Here is a 23410-nt window from a genome sequence, read left to right on the forward strand (position 1 = left end):
TTAAAAAAGTGGACAGAAGACCTGAACAGATACTTCTCCAAAGAGAAAATACAGATGGCCAACAGACACATGAAAAGGTGCTCAAGGTCGCTAATCATCAGAGAAATGCAAATTAAAACCACAATGAGATGTCACCTCACACCTGTCAGAATGGCTATCATCAATAAATTAAAAAGTAGCAAGTGTTGGCGAGGATGAGGAGAAAAGGGAACCCTCACACATTGTTGGTAGGATTGCAAATTGGTACAGCCGCTATGGAAAACAGTATGGAGGTTCCTCAAAAAATTAAAAATGGATATAACTTTTGACCCAGCAATTGTACTTCTAGATATTTATCTAAAGAAAAGCAAAACAATAATTCATAAAGATCTATGCACTCCAATATTCATGGCAGCACAATTTACAATAGCCAAGATATTGGAAGCAACCTAAATGCCCATCAACAGACAAGTGGATAAAGAAATTATGATTCATATATATATAATGGAATATTACTCAGCCATTAAAAAAATGAAATCCTACCATTTGCAATGACATGGACCTAGAAGTTATTATGCTGAGTGAAATAAGTCAGATAGAGAAAGAGAAATACCATATTTATGTTTCACTTATATACAGTATCTAAGGAATAAAAAGAACAAACTAATCAAAAACAGACTCACAAACACAGCGGACAATATGGTGACAGACAGAGGGGAGCGGGGTTGGGAGGCTGGGAGAATGGGGTGAAGGGTTAAAGAAGTACAAATTAGTAGTTGATAGTTGGGTACAGGGAGCATGGCAGAGAGAATGCAGTTAATATTAATATTATGGCTAAGTGGAGGGCTAGGGGAGGGAGGGAGCAATTGGGGGGATCATTTTATAAACATGATAGATGTCTAATCAATATATTGTATAATTGAAACTAATTTAAATAAATTTATTTTTTTTTAAAAGTTAAGCTTCCAAAATTACTTAATTGGAACATAATATAGGCTTTAGTTTGGCACTCACTTTCAGTTTACAGAAAATACAGGGAATCATGAAACAAGTTAAATGATACCACTGAAAGATGACCCGACAAATCCAGAATGTGAGAAGTTGTGTTTTACGAAATGACTGGCCTGGTGTCTTCAAAAAGCTAATGCCTTTGGAAAACAAAGTCGTAGAGACTCCTTGAACAGTGGTGCTCAAACAGGAGCACTCTCCCTGCCAGCGGGCACCTGGCCACGTCTGGAGAGGATTCTGGTTGTCACAGTGGAGGCTGGCAGTGCCATTAGCATCTAGAGGGTGGAGGCCAATGTTTTACATGCACAGCAGGGTGACAGTGGTGCTGTTGAGAATCCCTGTGCAGAACAAGAGAGAGTAAAAAGGCATAATGACAAAAAGCAAAAAGTTTTAACAAAATCTACGAAAAAAATTTTAAGGGACATTGGGAAACCCAAATGTGGACTATACTAATATAATATTAATAAAATTAGGAAATTCTTGCTAGTTCTCTTAGGTAGGATAACAGTATTATAAAAGAATGCCCTTATTCTTCAGAAATATATGCTGAATTATCTAAAGATGAAGCAATATGATATCTGTAAAATAAGTTTCATGGTTCATCCAAGATAGATAGACATATAAACAGACAAACAGACATGTAAAAAGAAAAAGCAAACATGGCGAAATTAATAGTTGAATAAAGTGATGAAGATATAGGCATTCACCAGAATTTTCTTTCATCTTTTCTTGTTTGAAAGTGTTCATCACAAAAGGTGGCAGGAAGGGGAAGTTCAGGCCTTTACAAATGGCCTTCTGACATTTTCACGAATGTAGAATGTTCTGATTTTACATTCAGAACTGCCTCCTCCATGTCAGTCTGCATGCATCTAAGCACTGCGAGAGCATGGCTGGGTGGCTGGAGGCCCCGCGCTGTGCACGTCAGCCCCCCACCCTCAAGATGCTTACAGCCCATAAAAGGAATAAGACATGACAGGGGGAGGAAGTAACATACTCACAGGAGAGCAACAATGCTATGGTTCAGAGATGTGTGTATCGAAAAACAGGACCAGGAAAGGCTTCGTGAAAGACATGGCACTTACACCGGTTCTTCCAGGATGGGCAGAAGGTGGACACGTGAACAATCAGAGGGAGACACCAGGCCACTGGGGTGGGAAAATCTGAGGGTGCCTAGGAGCACACCCAGAATAATTATGTGGTTTGTACCAAAGTGACAAGGAATGGGTCATACAAGTTGGACGGACAGGAAGCAACTCTATTCAAAAGCAATGAGGACCCACAGACTTTTGAACACTGAAGTGACTCGAGGAACAAGCCTACTGCAATGATACAACGATTACTCGGCCAGCTACATGCATGCAGGCATGAGGAACATCTTGGAATGAGGCCAGCCATTTCACAACAGGACGGCTCGAAAGACTAGAAGTGCTTCTGTATCTGACCACTGTCTGGGGCATCCACCCGAGGAAGCCATGTCTAGCCTCTTAATTATAGTGATGCATCTGCCCCTTCCAGATGCTGTCCCTCAGCTCTCTGAAGAGGCTCATACATCGCTCTTCATTTCCCTTTCTTGCATTCCCATGGAGTCAACATGCTCCTTAACAGATGAGGGCAAGAGCAGATCAGTTGTGGGATGCAGACTGGCTGCAGGCAGAGCCCAACGCTGTGCTCCTAATGAGAGAAACTCTTGCAGCCCAGAGAGCCTCCTGCCTTATAATCACTGCAAAACTATGATTGGGGCCAGTGCCCCCAGAGACCCCAGCTAGGACAAGATGGGACTCCCATTACACACCATGGTAAAATTGTGTTCTCATTTATTCCAGGTAAGCTACACTCTAAAACATAACTATCAAGACTAAGAAATGTGCTAATGACCAAGAAGCTGTTATTTCTACGAATTCTGCAATAAAGACTTAGAGTCTGGGCCACTCCCAGGAAGGGGGCTCTCCCCCTCCTTCACTGAAATGTGCTCAAGAGTCTAAGAGCATGGTGCATTTAGAAAGGGCTATCAACAGCCCCAGAAGCAGGTGCTGTCATGAGGCTGTTACAGACGGGGAAATCGAGGCTGGGGAGGAGGCGTGCTCACCCAAGGCTGTTTGCTGCTTGGTTCACTCAAGACCTGGGGTCACAGGGCCAGGCCCCATGTTCCATCTTCTAAGCTCTGAAGCCAGAATTCTCAGTTTTCTAAAAGGGAAGGGAAGAAGGAAGAGGCAGAGGAAGGGACTGAGAGTAAAAGGCTGTGCTAATCTTTTGCCAGCTACACAGACACATGAGAAAGGAGCACAACGCCGAGAAAACAAAACTAAAAAACACAAATTCACCCAATTACAACTTCACATCAGGAAATCTTAGACAGTGGAAGGCCCCTAGTGTGGCTGAAGGTTCATCACCAGAGAGCTTCATTATCAACCTCTCTTTTAAAGGGGTTCGGGACCTGCCTTCCACTAGACCTGAAGAACATGATGTTCGAGTGTCCTGAAGCCACCACGAACTGGGCCACTTGCATGGCCTTGCAGGTGCTGAGGGCAGGCCAGGGCTACGTCCTCACCTTGTGGTCCACAGGAGGGCTCAGGGTGACCCCATGTAGTCAGGGATATGGGAGGGGGCGGAGGCTGCTTTCTTCCCCCAGTTTTGTCTGCAAGCTGTGAATGTGTCCGTTTGTTCTGTCCCATGATTGTGAGTAAGGGAAGGAAGTGACCACCTTCCCTGACTGACCAAAAGCTGACAGACCACAGCCACCTCCCAGGGAATGTCTCTGTACCTCTTCTGAGCCTCCCTGTGACAAAAACAGCCAGGCCTCAAGGCAAATACAAATGTGATCTGTGGTCATTACTTGTGTCCCATATATTCTTTGGCTACATAGCCAATAACACTCATTAAACCACGTGCTTCTCAACCAACATTTTTTTTTTTACTCCATGTACCCTGGTATTGATTTCAAATGCATTAGACAAATCAGTGGGATGCTGGCTGCTTGGGAACACAGGATGCAATTCCCCTAGGAGGGCATCACTTTCCCGTATAAAGAACATGAAGAGATCTGCTGAGCGGCATTTAGGTAGGTTTCCTGCCAACGTTTAGACCTTTCGTGGCTGTGGCTGTGGCTGTGGCTGTGGCTGTGGCTGTGCCCTCCGGGCAGCACACAACTCCCCTTCGCAGAGTGCAGCCGCCTCAGGAGCTTGGGGGGCTGAGCAAGAGGGATTTTACTCATGAAATTACGTGTATATAATGAAGGCCATGATGTACAAGGTCTGGGATGCTCACAGACCACACCCTTAAAGGCCTTAAAACCCAAAGGTGAGATAATGGGGGGTGGCTCAGAGAGGGCCAGCCTGGGTGTGGGTGAGAAGCCAGGACTCAGGCCCAAGAGGCAGGAGGCGGAGGCCCAACGCCCAGGGTTTGACCCTTTGTTTACAGCACACAGAGCAAAAGTAACAGGGAACAGTGCTGGGTGTGTCTGTGGGAGGCTTCAAATATGGGGCCAACGAGTATTCACCATGTGCAATGAGTTTTGCAGTGTGAAAAGCACAAGAGTAAAACATTATTTGAGGACAATCGGCCTTGCAGTGGTGTGACGGGCGGAATACAGAGAAGACAGGTAAAGGCAGGGCCAGTGCGGCCATCTGAAGTAGAATGAGGGACGGGGAGAGAATGGAGAAAAGGTTGGGGATGGCTGCTTGGGAAGCATGCAGACTTGGCTCACATGTGATCCCAACTGCCTCTCCAGTAGTGACATATGCTTAAGCCCCACCCCATGTCTTCTCCTGCCACCGACTGTCCCCAGCAGAACCCAGGCGACAGTGCAGAGGGCTGAGGTTGGGCTACACAGCCCTGCACCAGTGGCGAGCACCTGGGCTGCTACCAGGGTTCACACTCCCCCAAAGCAAGTAGACTATCCCACAGCAGGCAGGCTGAGGCCCATGGAGAAGGAAAAAGCTTTTCTCCCTCTCTAAACAGAGGGCCCTGCATTTTCATTTTGCTCTGGGCCCTGAAGGACCTGGTTATGGAGTGAATACCTGGGGCCTAGAGGGGCAGCAGAGAACCAAGCATTCCAGTAGATGAACCAAACAAATAGGAAGGAGGCCTGGCCAAAAGGGTGGGCTGTCAGGGATGAGTTTCCAGCTTTGTAGGAGCTTCCTGTCCCAAGTTCACTCTGGGAAGCTGGGAGCATCTCTGGGCAGAGACCGACAGCGGGCAATTGAAACAGCAGGGCCGAAGTCCAGAGCTGTAGACACAGGCCGAGGAAGGGGCTCGGAGCCCCGGAGCCAACAAGGACGTGGGGACCAGAGCCACACCAGGGACCAGAAGGGCTGCAGAGCCATCAGAGAGAGGGAGAGAGCCAGGAAAGATGAGGACGGTCTGTGGGGAAAGGTAGGCTATTATCTGCTATGGGCATCTGTGAAGGTCTCTGAGCTAACAGACTCAAACTGCAAGCAGCCTTTCTGCAAAATCCTAACTCCACTCACATGCACAGGACCCCCTCAGAGGTCATCCCTACAGACAAAGTATTCTGGAGTTTTTGTTTTTATTCTGCTCTCTCTGGAAATGGTCACACTCACAGGGCTGCCTTAAGAGCGTGTGGAGACGATATGTAATATTGCCCCCAACTCAACTGGGCAACTATCCCAGTCTCTTTAAAGAGAGATACTGGTTCTCAGCCTCAGCACTGGTGACATTTCACTGTGGTCGAGGCTCTGTCCTGTGCACTATAGGTGCTTAGTAGCAACCCTGGGCTCTACCCACTAAATGCCAGTAGCATTTCCCCCTTAGCTGTGACCACCAGCTGTCTGCAGATATTGCCAAATGTCCCCTGAGGGACACACACTGAGAGGCTGGTCTCCCCTACCCTGCCAGGCAGCCCATCTTGCCCCCTCCTCCCTATGCACACCTAGATCATTGAGTTTTGTTTTTAGATTGCCTTTCACATAGATGTTTAAAGTAATCCCTGTCTTGCACTATTGAGAATTTATTCTTTAGAGCCATAAATTTTACTGCTATGGACACTACACTGCAGCTGTAGTCTCACGGGGGTTTAGATCACAGGTATGTTTTATTTTTCCATTTACAACACATGCAGTCAATGTCATTTACAGTCCCAAAAGGTCCCTGATGTGACCATCCCTGGCATCCAAGATGTACTTCCGAGTGTGCTGTTCAGGGCAGAGAGAGAAAATAAATGTCAGCCCCAGGGCTGCACACTCCTGAGCACGTCCTGAGAGGGGGGCTGACACCACCAGGGCCCAACTGCCGAGAAAGGTAATGGGGCTGCAGACCCACAGAGAGGGGGGCCGACCTTAAGCAGCAGCCACCCGAGAAACCTGTACCTCACTCGTTACAGGTCCAACTCCATGAAAAGCCCCGACCTTCCCTACCTCTCGGATCCCAAACAACCAAGGCTGTCAGCTGGGGCGCCTTCATAATCTGTGGGACCCAGCACAAAACTCAAGTACAGGTCCTTTGTACAAATAGCAGGAAAAAGGCATTTTCCTTTCTTCTGTGGTCTTTCGCCCTACCTGTTGCAATGTTTTTTTATTTGCATGCTAGGCTTCCTTGGGCAGGAGATCCAGGCAGGAGATACAAGCAGGGCCTGGGCAGAGCCTGGAAGGTGCTGGCCACCCTTGGATTCTGGTCAGAGGTCCTATGGGTGGCAGTAACAGCAGGGAGTGGCCATTTTGGGATAGAGGGATCAAGTGGGAGCCCAGATGCCAACTCCTCAACATGCTCACTGTCTCACTGTACCTCAAAAAACACAAATCAATAAGATTACTAAGAATATTAAGACAGCAACCGCAGAGCATTAAATCCTAAGGAGACGTTGGGGTCCCCTTGAGGGCCTGCTTACTCAGGCACCAGCCATAGGCAGCCTGCTTCAAGGAGCACCTGTGCATACCTGGGCAACTGAGTCCCAAGTCACCTTCACAAACAGGATCTCATTTGCTCCTGGAAGAAGGAAAGCCTCATCCTCCCCATTTTACCGATGAAGAAGGTCCAAGAGATTATGTCACCTGCCTGAGAACAAAGAGCTTGTAGATGGCAGAGGCAAGACTGAAACACACGCTGGACTGTCCTGTCCCTTCCAAGCCACCTCTCCTCCACCCGCTGTGGGCCTCCTTCCAGTCAGGTCCAAGAGTAGTGGACCCCAGGAGTCTCCGGTGGACTGGCAGAAGTGTAGAGACCCCTGCACAGTTCACACACACCTCTACCTTGGAAATAATCTTGACTCACCTTAGTGTACTCGTGCAAATAAGTGGACTGGCAGAAGTGTAGAGACCCCTGCACGGTTCAAACACACCTTTACCTTGGAAATAATCTTGACTCATCTTAGTGTACTCGTGCAAATGTGGAGAAAGAGTGGCAGCCACTCACAGGGTTGTGATGAAGGCCGAACGAATTCAAACAAAGTGCTTGGGACCAGGTCCATGGAAGCCCTAGTGGTTAAGTGGGAGCAAGTAACATCATCCTCTGCACACCTGTGCCCAAAGTCTCAGAGGACATCTGTCTGAGCTTACCTGAGCCTCTATACAAGACTCCTCCCTGGGGTCATGCCCCCAAAAGTCAGAAGTCAGACTGTAAGCAGCAGTATGACCAGCCCCACTGAGCCCTGGTTTTCAGTCTTACTTGACCACAAGTGGGCCTGGAGGGTCTGGTACAGCTCCTTCTCCCCTGGCTGGATAAACCCTCCCCGACACCAGCAGAAGCTTCACACCAGGATCTGCCCCAGCACTGTGCCCAGACCCTAAGCTGCCTGGTTCAGGGTACAGTCTTCAATCACAGCATAGCAACGCTCCTGGAGCTGCAGGCTATGTCCTCTCAGCATTGTCTAAATCCGGTCCCATTACCTGGGGCTATCCTCACAGGCAGACAAACCTAAATATCTGCAAACACTCTAGGGAGAAATGCTTCCCTGTCCCCAGCAGGGCTGTCCCCGCCCCCCTAGCAGTAGAGCTGCAGTTGCCACCATCCTGGCTAAAGGCTGCACGTCACAGGATTACATGACAGTAAATGCAGGGGCAGGAGCCAGGCCACAGGGTATGGATGACCCAGGCCAGGAGAGCCAGGTACAGGAAGGGTGGGAGGGTGCCCACGGCCTGGGGACAGTCTCTACCATAGACCCCTCTCAGAGGCTGGCCTTGATGATCTCTGACTGGTCGCACCAGAAGCTGGACTTCTGCCTATATAACCACCTCCTTCCTTGCTTCTACAATCCCTTATGCTGCCACCTACCATGACCTCTAGGGTGGAAAGGAATCCAAGTAGCCAGATCGGCCTTGTGTGACCTTCATTGACCCTGGGTGAGCCCCCACCCTCTGTCCCACATCCCACAAAGGCTTTCAACAACATGGCCTGATGACATCTCTTACAGACCTTTAACATAACATGGATTTCCACTATTGAAACACATGTGCACCCACAGATGAGCAAATGCAGCACATCTGCAAAAGTTTCTAGTGTTAGTTTCCTGAAGGCCCACAAGATGGACATGTTACCCAGCCCTTCTCACTGTGGGATGGGTGCTAGGTAACAAGGCAACTTAGCACCCAGAGCTGTAAGGAAAATTAGAGAAATCTTCCAACACCTGAACCTACTCCATTCCTGAATCAAGTGATGACAAAACACAGGTATTTTAATATGGAAGAGTAATTTTAAAAAGCCAACAGCTCACAGGAGTTCCACAGGGTATTTTAAAACACCTTATCAGAAGTCCAGGTCAAATGATTACCAAAAAGAACAAAAATAGTTAAGTTCTCAGAAAAATACAATGCAAAAGCTAAGCTGTCTGGCACACAGCCAGAGACTGCCTGAGGGAAAAGAGGCATCTTTCCAGAAAACCACCTAAAAATAGCTCCAATGAGAGAACCTGCCACATATGCCAGGGTTAGGTGCAAATGAGAACTTAATTAAACAGTTTTCCAAAGAACTGGGGTTTTCCAAATGAAGCAGCCAGCTCTTTAAATGGCCAGACTGAGAATGGGTGGGGAAGCCCGATGGCTGGACACTCGCGATGAACAGCTAACACTACTGTCTGCAGGGCCGGGGCCACTCTGGACAGGGGTCAGGGAAGCTCTGACTGGCCCCTCTGTCTCCTCCTCGCTGACATCCCTCCCTCCCTGAGCACTGGAAGACACCCTCCCCCTATGCCCAGTCCGCTGCCTGCCACAGGACCCCAGCTTAAAGACGCTCTCATTTCCTTTTCGCTTGCTTCCTAAGAATGGGAGTGGGCACGTGACGATATCAGTTAATTACGCATTCCTGTCTCCAATGAGCTTCCTCACTTCAGAGAGAACAAAATATGTCTCTTTTTAACCATCTGCCAGCTGCAAATAGATTTGTAAAGTGCTTTCTTTTTCGGTCAAGGAGACAAAATATTAGGGTCCCATTTTTATTAAAGTTATTGGACTGACATTGGGTAATAAAATCAAATAGGTTTCAAGTGTACAAATAATAATATGTCATATGTATACTGCATTGCGTGTTCACCACTCAAAGTTAAATTTCCTTCTGTCACCAAATATTTGACCCCCTTTACTCCTATCTACTTTCCCATCCCCCATTTCCCTCTGGTAACCACTCAACTGTTGTCCGTGTCCATGAGTCTCTCTCTGTTTGTCATGTTTGTTTGTTGCTTTCAGTTTTGTATCCCACATATGAGTCAAATGGTATGGTTCTCAACATTTTCTGTCTGACTTATTTTGCTTAGCATGATAATCTCAAGATCCAGCTATGTTGTCGCAAATGGCAGTATTTCATCTTTTCTTACGGCCGAGTAGTATTCCATTGTATATATGTACCACAGCTTCTTTATCCAATCATCTATCAAAGAACACTTTGGTTGATTCCATGTCATGGCCGCCATGAATAATGCTGCTATGAACACTGGGGTGCATATATCTTGGAGAATAAATTTTTCAAGTTTTTTGGGTAATACCCAGAAGAGGGATTGCTGGGTCATATGGTAATTCTATTCTTAGTTTTTTGAGGAACCTCTATACTGTTTCCCATGGTGGCTGTACCAGTTTACATTCCCACCAGCAATGTTTGAGGATTCTTTTTCCCCACAACTTCTCCAACACTTGTTATTACTTGTCCTGTTAATTATAGCCATTCTAACAGGTGTGAAGTGGTATCTCATAGTGCTTTTGATTTGCATTTCCCTGATAGCTAGTGAAGTTGAGCATCTTTTCATATGTCTGTTGGCCATGCATATGTCTTCTTGGGAGAAGTGTCTGTTCAGATCCTCTGCCAAAAATATTAAGGTTCCTTTTAAAAATTATCTAACTTTTTCATTTTTATTTCACCCTATTTCTAAAAAGCTGTGTCTTCAAATCTGTGGGCAACAATCCCTAAGACTAGCCCTTCTCATTCCACAGGTTCCTCTTCTTTTTCACTCTCTTAGACTTTTACTCTTTTTCTTTTCCAACTAGCATTTTTTTAAAAAATGAGTATGTAATAAGCTAGGCATTCTCTGTTTAGCATCTAGAGCCCTGTGAGTGTCTCCTCTCACTGCCTTGACTGCTACATTCCAGGCAGAGCTTGAGCACTCAATATTGGGAAGTATCCCTTGCGTGCCAGGCAGTCTTTGGGGTGGAGAGAAGGAAGCACATCACCTGCCCTGATGACACCTAAACTCCAGCAATTATCAAGCCCACCTCCGTTTCCGTACATGTGAAAGATGCACAGCACACACTTGTGTGCACAGGCACTGCCTCACCTCTGCTGAGTGGACACTTCACAACTTTAAATTGGGGTCCTTCACGAGCTGCTAAAGCAAATCCCCTCTTCCTCAGACTTGCACAGAACCAAGCATGTCAGTGAGCTCTGCCGTTACAAGAAGCTGTGACATGGTTGCCATCAGCCAGCTGACAGCTCAATCAAAGGACAATCACTGGTGGATTAGACCACCAGGAAACAAATGCGCCTGCCCCTCACAAACCAAGAGGGGATGGCAGGGTATAGTGCCAGCTCACCAAGAGCACACACATGGGCTGGAGGAGAGTACATCCGCCTAGGTGGCTGGGGAGCAGGGGGTATTCCAGGAGTGTGGAAGGGGCGCATCTAAGAGAGATCAGAGCCTGAGCTTTAGAAAGTCTTCCTGGACGTGAGAAGTACAAGAACCGGCATTTCCAGTTTTAGATATCCGCCTGTGCTTTGCAAGTGACTGATGCTAAGTACTCAAAAGTTCTCTGTGATAAAAGCACTTGAGCCACACTTAGGGATGCTCTGAGTACTGGCAAGTGTGAAGAAATTCGCAGACAGTTTATCAACAGCAACTGTCCATGAATCTGGTGTCCTGGGGAATTTTTATTAGAATATCCTGACATGGAGATTTGGCATACTGTATAGATACACAGGCTGAACAAACTGTTCTAAAATTTTCAGAGCTTATTTTAGGAATCATTCTAAACTCGTGTGGGTGCACAAGTAGGAGCATGACATCTGGACTCTAAACTGCCATCATCACTCACTGGCCAGGAGACCTTGGGAAAGTCCTGTAATCTGCCGACCCTTTAGTTTCACCCAAGGTTAGGTGGGGGAGTTAATGAAATACTGTGTAGGAAGTGTTCTTTATAAGGCACTGAGCGTCATACCAATATTTTCCCTTTAATGGCCAGCTAGTTCTCATGTGAGAAAAAGAATGATTTGGGTCTCAAAATGTATAGTGTATATTTATCTTTCTACACAATCATTACAAGTAAATGGAGAGGTAGAAACAAACCAAATGTTCGCCAGTGGATGAACAGATAAACAAAATGTGGTAGATACATACAATGGAATGTTAGTCAACCATGAAAGTGAGTGACATACTAATTCATGCTACAATGGGTGAACCTTGAAAATATTATGTTGAGTGAAAGAAGCCAGTCAAAAAAGGCCACATACTATATAAAAGCCCAGAATAGGGAAATCTAAAGGAGGCAGAAAGTAGATTAGTGGTTGCCTAGGGCTGGAGGTGGAAAGTGGGGTATGAGGAGGAGTGATGGTAAAGGGTATACTCTTTTTGAGGTGACGAAGATGTTCTCATATTGACTATGGTGACGGTTGTACATCATCTGTGAATATACTAAAAAACATTTAGTTCTACACTTTGAATGTGTGAATTATATGGTATGTGAATTCTATCTCAATAAAACTGCTAAAAGAATAAACATAGGTGAAATAACCAGGAATGTAATTTTGTTTTTTACTCCATCAGCTCATCTTCCTAGGGAGAACAAATTCTTTAATGTGATTCCAGTTCTTTTAAAATGTGAGACCTCTAGGATTTCCCTTAGGATCCAAAATCCAATTGCCATAAATATTAAGAAGTTTTCCCCAGATCAATGGAGCAGAATTAGGAGCCCAGAAATAAACCTACACATACATGCACCATCGATTTACAACAAAGGAGCCAAGAACATACAATGGAAAAAGGACAGTCTCTTCAATAAATGGTGTTGGGAAAACTGGAAAGCCACCTGCAAAAGAATGAAACTAGACTGCTATCTGACACCATACATAAAAAATTAACTCAAAATGGATTAAAGATTTGAACTTAAGACCTGAAAGCAAAAAATTCTAAGAAAAAAACATAGACAGTAAGCTTCTTGACATTGGTCTTACCGATGTTTAAGTGGATGTGACCCCAAAGACAAGGGAAACAAAAGCGAAAATAAATAAATGGGACTAGAACAAACTAAAAAGCTTTTGCACAGTGAAGGAAACCATAATCAAAAGAAAAAGGCAACCTACTGAATAGGAGAAATATTTCCAAATCATACATCTGATAAGGAGTTAATATCCAAAAACATATGAAGAAATCATACAATGTAACAATAACCAAAAAAACAGCCCAATTAAAAAATGAGCAGAGATTCTGAATAGACATTTTCTCCAAAGAAGACACACAGATTACCAAAAAGCACATGAAAAGATATTCTACATCACTAATCATCAGAGAAATGCAAATCAAAAACCACAATGTGCTATCACCTCATACCTGTGACAGTGGCTATTATCAAAAAGACAAGAAATAAGTGTTGGCGGGGATGTGGAGAAAGGGAACCCTCATATATTGCTGGTATGAATATAAATTTGTGCAGCCACTATCAAATACTGTATGGAGATTCCTCAAAAAATTAAAACTACCATGTAACCCAGCTATTTCACCTCTGGTTATCTATTTAAAGAATAAGAGAACACTAATTCAATAAGATATACGCACCCCTATGTTCATTGCAGCATTACTTACAATATCTAAGATATGGAAGCAATGCGAGTGCCAATCAATGGATGAATGGATAAAGATGAGGCATTTATATACAATGGACTACTACTCGGCCATAAAAAAGAATGAAATCCTGTCAGTGCAACAACATGGATGGACCCTCAAGGCATAACACTAAGTGAAATAAATCAGAAGGAGAAAGACAAATACTGCATGATTTCACTTATATGTAGAATCTATAAAAAAAAACAAACAAAATAAAATGAAAACAAATTCATAGATACAGAAAATAGATCAGTGGTCACCAGAGAGAAAGGAGGCCGGGGTGGGCGGCGTAAAAGGGGTGAAAGGGATCAATAGTATGGTAATGTATAGTAACTAGACATTTTTTGGGGGGTGATCACTTTGTAATGCACACAGATGTCAAATTATAATGTTGCATACTTGAAGCATATAATTAAAAACTTTTTCTTCATAATTTAATCTACTACTTCTATTTACTCACCTCCGAACCACACTGATTTCTTTTCACACTGATGTTTCAAATGTCAATAGATCTATATTACAACCTCCCAGTCTACACATTTCCAAGTCACAGGAGCACTCATCACTATACTCCTGTTTTTGTGGATTGCCCTTACTTTAACTATGGCTACCTCCACAGTATCTGGTATCTCACCAGATGTATGTGACAAACTGAAAATTCATAAAATCAGGGCACATAAGCAGGTGCTCAATAACCACATGGTGAACTGAAGTACTTTTGATGTCCACTCACATCTGTCAAAATTTGAACTCGTCTGTCACTGTCACCTCCACGATGATGGCAGCACCGAAAGCCCTAGAGATTAAACAAGTTTTCAGATTTTAAAATAAGTCCTTAGAAAACATAGCTCAATGTATAAAGTCTTGCTCAGCAGTTGATATGCATATTTGAATAATCTTTCTTGTATGTAGCTATGGCTTTCCTCCTCATCTCACACACTATTCCATGCCCTGTTTCAAGATAAAAATCCAACTTGAAGACTACACTGGTAGTAACAGAAATTACCAAATCTCTATACAAATGGCTTAATTCCATCAAACGCAAATGTGTGCTAGGCTAATGAAAATTAAATTCCCAATAATGAACGTCTTTTTTCCCATGGGTAATGTATGCCACACATACTGTACATTTTTAAAATAATGTCTGCTCAGGAAAAGAGATTTTTTTAAAAACTCAATTTCCTGCTTTTTGTATCCAAACATTTCAAATCACTTTCTAGTAAGTCATGGTTTCCTCAAAATCCCAAAGAGACTGAGTGTCAGTGACAGGCTCCTGTTATAGGGACAGACATAACCATAAAGAAGTTATTAAGTAGACTGCTAAACAAACAGGTCAGTGCCAAATGCCACACTGCTCTCAGGGATCCAATATGGGGTGACGATAAGAACCCCGAAGCCAAAATTAACCCATTTTGACTTCCGTTGCTGAGTTTCCCCACTTGCAAAATGAGAGCATGGGTAGACTAGGTCATTATTTTTCAAACTATTCCCCTAAAATCATAGCAGGGGTTGGAGCAGCCAGACTAAGTCCCATTTCGTCACCTAGAAAAGCACCATTTTCAACTGCTTCTGTTAAGCAGAAGAATCTTCTGTTGAAAATAAATAAATATAAGTTTTCAAAACCCTGGTCTAAATAATCCTAAAAGGCCATTCCTTTTCCACCCAGGCTGGCAACCTCGTCCATTAAATGATTGGTGATCCATAATAGAGACCCAGAATATGAGCTTCTTCTAAGTCAGAATATATGATGAGAAAGGAGCTCATTATTACCTGGTATATTACGTAAGCATAGAATGCTGGGCAAGTCATCTCAATTTTCTGGACTGCAATCTCCTCAATAACTGCACCTGAAGCAAGATAACATGGGAGACGGTGCTGTTCCTTTCCTTCATGCCACTGGTCGTCTGGCCTCCATTCTCTCCACCTTTAGGCTGCTAAGAATGATCAGGAGTAACTCAACAATATAGAATGTTTCTATCCCACATCCACTGATTCATAATTGATCTTACTTTCTTCCAAACAGGCTTCATGGTAGGTACCCAACAGTTAAGCTAACACCTCAGCTGAGACCTCAGGGCCCCTCCAGAATCCTCATGTAACCTCCAGTTGATTCTCTATCAGTCACCACACACCCTCTCCCTTCTGGTGTCAAGAAAGGACCTTTCTCTCCACTTTTCTGAGTAGATATACACACTCCACTGCTCCCCTTCAAGTGGCACGGTCACCACCCTGCCCATGGAACACAGGGACTCCTCCACAACTGCAATCTCTCCCTGTCTTTTTCCACATTCATTCACATGTTGTCTATGGCTGCTTCCCTGCTACAACAACAGAGGTTAGACTACATGTGGCCTGCAAAGCTTAAGGTATTTACTATATGATCTTTTATAGAAAAGATTTGCTGAGTCCTATATCAAAACAATTATTAAAATTAATGTTTGCTCTTAATGGGCAAAATTTCACAATACTCTTCATATTTTCTCATTATGCATAGCATGGTGCTTTGCATACTATAACTGTCTAATCAAATGCTTTCTAAATCTAACACTCTCTTTAAAAATGATTAATTTGAGCCTCGGTGTTGTGTTTTATACCTTTCAGTTATCCCGTCTGGTGGGTATCAGGTCATTTGACTGGAAAAGGAAGAGAGAAGCCAAATATCTAGTGAATTTTTTTTTTAACAATTTGCAGATGATTTTAAGTGCACACTGGCTGTGAAAATAAACCAGTAAGAAAAACTTACACTAAGTCACCTCAACATAATTAGGTGCAATGGGAGTTTGGGAATTTTTCCACCTCCATTAACAATCTGTTCATTCAGGTGTTATACAATTCCACAGAAAAAAGAATCAACATTTTGGAAGTTTACAACCCATCACTACAACACATAAAAATAAGATGCCGACTTGATTGTGATAGAGAGAAAGACTTTCATCATAGGTTTTGTTTGAGCTCACATACCCAGCATCACAAAGTGTGTATCACTCTTGGGCAGAGGTACCAGTTGGGGTACCCGTGGCCTGTTAGGAACTGGGCTGCACAGCAGGAGGCGAGCAGGGTGGGCAAGTAAGCGAAGCTTCATCTGTACTTGCAGCTGCTCCCCAGCGCCAGCATCACCGCCTCAGCTCCACCTCAGATCCTCAGGCATTAGATTCTCATAGGAGCACAAACCCTACTGTGAAATGCACATGTGAGTGATCTAGGTTGTAAGCTCCTTATGAGAATCTAATGCCTGAGGATCTGAGGTGGAGCTGAGGCAGTGATGCTGGCGCTGGGAGCGGCTGCAAATACAGATTGACATTAGCAGAGACGTGTGACTGCACAGAGACCATAATAAATCAATTGCTTGCAGACTCATATCAAAACCCTATCAGTGAGTGGCAAATGACAATTAAGCTGCACCTGGTGGCAGGCTTTAAGTCAGAATCTCACACTTATTTTAGTCTGCGTGTGGTCTGCCCATTATTTGATTTACCACTTCCATTTTTGCCTCTTTCCTGCACTGCCCATTTGTCTCGGTCACAGGTTTGGTAAGTCTACAAGCTAACCCTAGCCAAAATGAGTAAAAAAAAAAAAAAGTCACTGTAGCGCTTCTTTGAAAAGGGGGAAAAACCCAATGATGAGACAGCAGAAGACTCTAAGACTGCCAAAAAAAGAAAGCTGTATTTAAAAGAAAATACCAAGAGTCCTACATAAATTACGGGTTCATTATAGCAGGTGATTCACATTCACCAAGCCTACATTGTATAATATGTGGTGACCGGCTATTCAACGAAGCTATGAAATCTTCAAAACTGCTTCGCCACATGGAGACCAAGTACCCTGCATTAAAAGATAAGCTTTTGGAGTTTTTTCAAAAGGAAAAAAACAAAAACATGAAGAACAGACGCCATTATTGAAGGCCACCACTTCATTAAATGTGTCTGCACTGAGAGCATCGTTCTTAGTGGCTAACTGCATTGCTAAAGCTATAAAGCCTTTTACAATTGGTGAAGAGTTGATCCTACCTGCTGCTAAGGACATTGATCAAGAACTTTTAGGAGAGGCTGCAGTTCAAACGGTGGCCTGCATTCCTTTCGGCCAGCACCATAACTGGAAGAATCGATGACATAGCAGAGGATACTGAGACACAATTGTTAGAGAGGATTAATGTCATTGTGCTATGCAATCCAGGTTGATGAGTCTACCGATGTTGACCTACCTGCTGCTAAGGACATTGATCAAGAACTTTTAGGAGAGGCTGCAGTTCAAACGGTGGCCTGCATTCCTTTCGGCCAGCACCATAACTGGAAGAATCGATGACATAGCAGAGGATACTGAGACACAATTGTTAGAGAGGATTAATGTCACTGTGGTACGCAATCCAGGTTGATGTGTCTACCGATGTTGACAACAAGGCAATAATGCTTGTATTTGTGCAAACTATTTTTCAAGAGGATGTGCATGAGGACATGTTATGTGCAGTTTTGTTGCCAACCGATACCACAGCTGTAGAACTATTCAAGTCTTGAATGATTACATATCAGGAAAACAGAATTGGTCATTTTGTGTCAGTATATGCATGAACAGAGCAGTTGCCATGATTGGACAGCTTTCTAGTTTCACTACTCGGGTCAAAGAGATCAATTCTGATGTGAATCTACGCACTGTGTCAACCATAGAGAAATGCTGGCTAGCTGAAAAATGTCACCTGAACTTAACTTTTTGCAGGATGTGGTTAAAATGATCAACCATATTAAAGTACATGCCCTTAACTCATGTCTGTTCACTCAGTTCTGTAAGGAGACGGACGTAGAGCACACACATCTTCTCTTAGACACAGAAGTAAGATGGCTTTCTAAAGGTAGATCACTGGCCATGGGTTTTGAGTTACAAGAGGAAAAACATCACCTGAACTTAACTTTTTGCAGGATGTGGTTAAAATGATCAACCATATTAAAGTACATGCCCTTAACTCATGTCTGTTCACTCAGTTCTGTAAGGAGACGGACGTAGAGCACACACATCTTCTCTTAGACACAGAAGTAAGATGGCTTTCTAAAGGTAGATCACTGGCCATGGGTTTTGAGTTACAAGAGCTACTCAAGATTTCTTTTAGAAAAACAGTCACCACTGGCAGTTTTTGAGTTACAAGAGCTACTCGAGATTTCTTTTAGAAAAACAGTCACCACTGGCAGCACATTTCAGTGACACAGAATGGGTCACAAAGCTTGCTTACTTGTGTGACATATTCAACCAATTAACCATTTAACCAATTCAATCTGTCACTTCATGTCAACAGATAAAATGGCTGCATGCAAAGCCAAACTGGAATTATGGGGGCGACCAGGGAACATCGGGATTTTTGACATGTTTCAAACATTAGCAGAGATTTTGAAAGAGACTGAGCCAGGGCCTTCTTTCTCCCAGCTGGTGCATGATCACCTATCGCAGCTTTCAAGAGTTTGAGCATTACTTCCCAGACATAAAGGACCCCGGAACTGGGATGGAATAGATCCACAACCCATTTGTGAATGAGCCAGATGAATCGACTTTGTCCATGCTAGAAGAGGATCAACGGCTCAAGAATGCAAATGACGGTGGCCCTAAAAGTATGTCTGAGACAACTTCAAATCTCCATACATTATGGATTAAAGTCAAGGCAGAACATCCTGAGATTGCCACAGAACACCAAAAAGTCTGCTTCATGTTCTAACATCCTATCTTTGTGAAGCAGGATTATCTGCAGTGACAGCAACCAAAACGAGATTATGGAGTAGAATGGACATAAGCAACGCACTTCAGGTGCCACTGTCTCCCATCACCCCCAGATAGGACCATCTAGTTGCAGGAAAACAAGTTAAGGGTGCCCACTGATTCTGCATCATGGTGAGCTGTATACTTATTTCATTATATATTACAATGTAGTAATAGAAATAAAGTGTGCGATAAATGTAATGCACTTGAATCATCCCCAAACCATCCCCCATCCCGGTCCGTGGAAAAACTGTCTTCCACAAAACCGGTCCCTGGTGCTAAAAAGTTGGGGACTGCTGCTCTTGAGCACTTCATAAAAGACAGAACTGCTAGAAGCTCCAGACAACTAGCTGATAGTGATACAAACATAAGAGTTATTTTTTGCTGGGCTTTTAATTTGAACTTTGATTATTTAATAAGATATCAAATTGATATATTTTCAAAGTATATATTTTTGATAAGCTAGGAAGTCATTCGGTGGGAGATTACAAAAATAAAGAATACTGATATAAATAACATAAGCATTTTTTTTTTTATTTTGCAAAATAAAACTCTTTGGGGAGAAATTATAGTCTGATTGAGATGGTCATTTTTCTCCAAGCGATAATGACATAGAAAGCAAAAAGAGCTGAACACATAAATTCACCGCCTGTTGCATGGTGGGGTATCAGATGAAGCCTGATGAGCACACAGTTGCTGCCAGGGCACTCCCAGTACAAGTTAACCTCAAATGGCTCTTGGCCAGATCACACGCCTATCCTTCTTAAGACACCTGAGGCTTCTCTGACACTGTGGGGTATCACAGGCAGCTTTTTCCATCCCAGAAGAAACACAACACTGTCATCGAGGGCACAGTCTACTAGAAGCTTCTATTAGCATGGACATGGAATAAACCCCCTCCTCCGCCCCACTACCAAACCTGGGAGCCTCTAGAAGTTTCCACTTGGAACATGCAGGTCTCTACTAGAGTTACCACCTACAATCTCCCTTTAGGTCCAGCCCAGAGGGAAGTTGGCGGGTACTAGAATAAAGCTGCCTCCTTCCTTCAGATTGAAAAGAGCACTTTAAACATATTTTCGGATTCTTTTATTTCAAAAAATGCTAGAATAAATGCCAGCTGCTATACAAGGCAACAGAAAAGCAGACACTTTCTCTCTTTCAACTGCACTTAAAGAACCAGCCTAGAAAACAGGAACCATATTTATTTTATTCATGGAAGTCAATAATTAACCTAATTATATCTTGCTTTTGCAATGGTGTCTCTCAGAAAGTCTCCAAAGTCACAGTGAGAATAGTACCGCATGATGTGACAGTGAAAAACTCAAGCAGACCAAAGCACTCTGCACTTAACCATTCCCTAGGCAGCCTAGGACAAGAATGACTTCCTTCTCACCACACAGACTTGTTTGAGAAAGAGGAAAGGACCGCCTGACTCTCTCTTCCATGACAACTGGGGGTGCTGTTTCTCTGGACCTGGTCTTTCATCTGGAGATGAGGCAAATCCAGGGAGAGCATAAGCCCTGGAGGGCAAAGTATCTACCACACTCTGTCCAGCCTTGATGTGTAAATGCTGCGGTCCATGGTATCTCAGCCCTAAGAAAACAGCCACCCCTTGGAACCAAGGAGATAGCACAGGACAGAGAAAACTATGCTCCAGATCAGATCGTTTTTCTGTTCTGCTTCCAGATCTTACACTAAGAACAGCACAGAAGTCAGCTGGTGGCAGGTGGAGACTGCGTGGCTGGCAGCGGAGAAGCCTTCCTGGACCCAGGAAACAGGTTTGGTTCTGAGAAGGACCCTGCCCTGTGGTAAACCACGTACTGGTTCCCATCCATCAGACCCCTAAGAGCTGTGCAGGGAGTATATGCCTGCAAGTAGGGATCACTCACTACCACCATGGGGGCTCAATCTCCACCCAAGGAGGGGAAACCAAGTGGAGGGAGACCTCCACTCTGCACCCCTACTGCAATGAGCCAGAGCCCTAGAAAGGATAGGCTTTGTCGCTGACGGGTCATGGGAGTCTCGAGAAGCATGACGTGCTAAGATTGAACGCTCACTGAAGTTATGGGCAAACTAGGCCAGGGAAAGGGCAGCTTGCAGAAAGCACCCAAACCTATGCTGAATAAGCTGATACCTATACTCTTGTCACCATGGAGGATGACCTCACAGAGAAGTATGAAGCAAGCCTCAGGTGTATGTGTGCATGTGTATATGACATGCAAATAGGCCATGTGTGCACATATAGACATGTATATTTACATGTGTGTGGCCTTAAGCACCATCTTGAGTTTTTCTTAACATTGTCATTTTTTAAAACTCAATGGTTGTCTTTAACACTCTAGAACCACCCTCCCCCCCAAAAAATCAGTAATTCAGTCAAAATAGAGGCAACTAAATGAGTTAGATTAGAAAGATGCATTTATTAAACTGGGAAACCACTGAAATTTCAAGTAGATTTTTAAATCTCAATCTAACATAGTAAAAGGTAAACTAATGCCTTTGGGAATAGTTTGTCGTAATGACGACAAAGCAGTATGCATTGTAGGGACAAGAGAGAGTGTGGCCATGTTACTCACTAAATAGTACTTAATTGATTGAAGTGAGGCTGGGCCAGCGTTTATGGGGAGCAGGGTACCAGGGCGAGGGCCCAGCTCGGCTGGGAAAGTCAGGCCAACTTCCTAGGTCCATAATAGGAGAAGCAGCTAAGTGGCTTTTAAGTTTCCACGCAGTTATAGCATTCTTTTTTGTTATAAACTGGGAAAATAAGTAGCCCCACAGAACCACGTTTATTAAAAACTGAACTCTGGCCCAACAGCTACAAAGTAAGACAGATGAGAAACTAGTAGGTTGAATATATTACAAATGATATTTGCCATGGTCTTCTCTCTCCCACATACTCCTATATCCTCACAAATGTACCAGGAAGGAAAGTGTTCTCCTCCGAGTCATGTATGAGGCTCCTTCATTAGGAGGAAAGCAAGTAAGACATCATAGGATTCTCTATCCCAATCTAAAACCCCATTCAAAATACAAACTATCTTATAATTCATTTAGGGGCAAGGGAATATTTATTTTTTCTGGCAGTTATTGGAAATGTGAAACACAAATGAGTTTCTAAATTAAAATCTGAATATCTGGCCCTATATATCTTTACATACAACTTGGATTTACATAGGGAGGTCCAGCATGGTGATAAAGAGAATGCATTCTGATGCCTCACTCCCTGGGTTCAAATCCTGGTTCTACTTCTTAGTGCTGTGTGATCTCATATAAATTACGCAGTCTCTCTGTGTCTCTGTAACTTCACCTTCAGGATGGAGATGATGGCTGTACCTACCACTAGGGTTGTTGGTGGATTATATGAATTAATCTGTGCAAATACTAAGAATACAGTAGGCATTCCAATTATCATCTTCATTTCAACAAGGCAGAAGTAATAACTCAAAATATAAATATCAGTAATGGTATTTTCAAGCACCAGGAAAATTACTGAAAGGCTCACACACACCACATCCACAAAGAGATCATGGTACTCCAGGGCTCAAAACACACCATGTCACTTAACCCCACTAAGGACTGTTATGTCTCCATTCTACAGATGAGAAAAATTGAGGCTTCGAAATGCCGAGGAGCTTAACTATAGCTAGTGAGTGAAGGACTGGGGTTAAAAGTCAGGCCTCTGGGATTGCAGAGCCCACATTCCTCACGACGATGCCACACAGGGAGAGTGTGGACCCTCAGCTCTACTCATTAGCTCTGTGACCTTGGATGGGTAATTTAACCTCTCTGGGCCTTACTTCCTTATCTGTAAAGTATGTAAATAGTTCCTGACCTGACAGAGCTGCTGTACAGATCAAACACACCACGTAGGAAAGTGTTGGATGGCTGAGTAGTTTGGGTTTTGTTTGGGGGGTGAATCAAAGAGCGAATGGACAATAGGAAGAAATGAATTTCTAGGTTCTTCTATTTAAACAAGTGAGATTGAATTGTGAAGAGCTGGCTGGCATACAGCTGAAATGTTCTAGTCCTCGTTTACACACAAAAGGCATAGCCTTCAGAAAACCATTGAAACCTCTCCAGGCTTCAATTTCCTGACCTTTCAGGTATGGGAGTTGAACCACTACATGTGCCTGCGTACAGGGTAAAGCTGTGTTTTCAAAATCACCAGGCAACAAGGAGTGAGTTACCACCTTCTCCTTGGTTTCCTACCAGATCTCATATTGCAAGACACTTTACCAATTACTTTATTAGCAACACCGAAGTAGTATTTGCAGAAAAAACAAAGCCCAAAACTAACTCAATCAATAGTAGTCTCACGATGTGCTTTTGAGAGTTACTATACAAGAGACAAAGTTAACACAGAGTCAGTAAATAACTGGAAAGGAATGACCCACATTCCAAGTGCTGGATGATATAAACAACTCCTTAAAAAAGTTCAAG

The 23410-nt window shown here is 43.7% G+C and overlaps 1 protein-coding gene across 6 annotated transcripts in view; it reads right to left on the reverse strand.

The window, feature by feature from the left end:
- The window catches only part of SH3RF3 (SH3 domain containing ring finger 3), a 355405-nt gene that overhangs the window by 284941 nt on the left and 47054 nt on the right, over nt 1-23410 (reverse strand). For 4 of the 6 annotated variants that reach the window (XR_003046998.1, XM_015591255.2, XM_015591256.2 and 1 more), the window contains exon 2: nt 13968-14030. The exons of 1 other annotated variant lie outside the window; for it this stretch is intronic. Coding sequence is in view for 4 of the 5 variants with exons in the window: in XM_015591255.2 (XP_015446741.1) it covers nt 13968-14030 (63 nt within the window). In the remaining variant the exon portion in view is untranslated. Of the gene's footprint in view, nt 1-13967; nt 14031-15004; nt 15059-23410 lie in introns of those variants that run through there. One more of the 6 variants, XM_025048489.1, reaches the window with a different exon arrangement.

Source organism: Pteropus alecto, unplaced genomic scaffold (assembly GCF_000325575.1).
Source record: "Pteropus alecto unplaced genomic scaffold, ASM32557v1 scaffold55, whole genome shotgun sequence".
Lineage (NCBI taxonomy): Eukaryota > Metazoa > Chordata > Mammalia > Chiroptera > Pteropodidae > Pteropus > Pteropus alecto.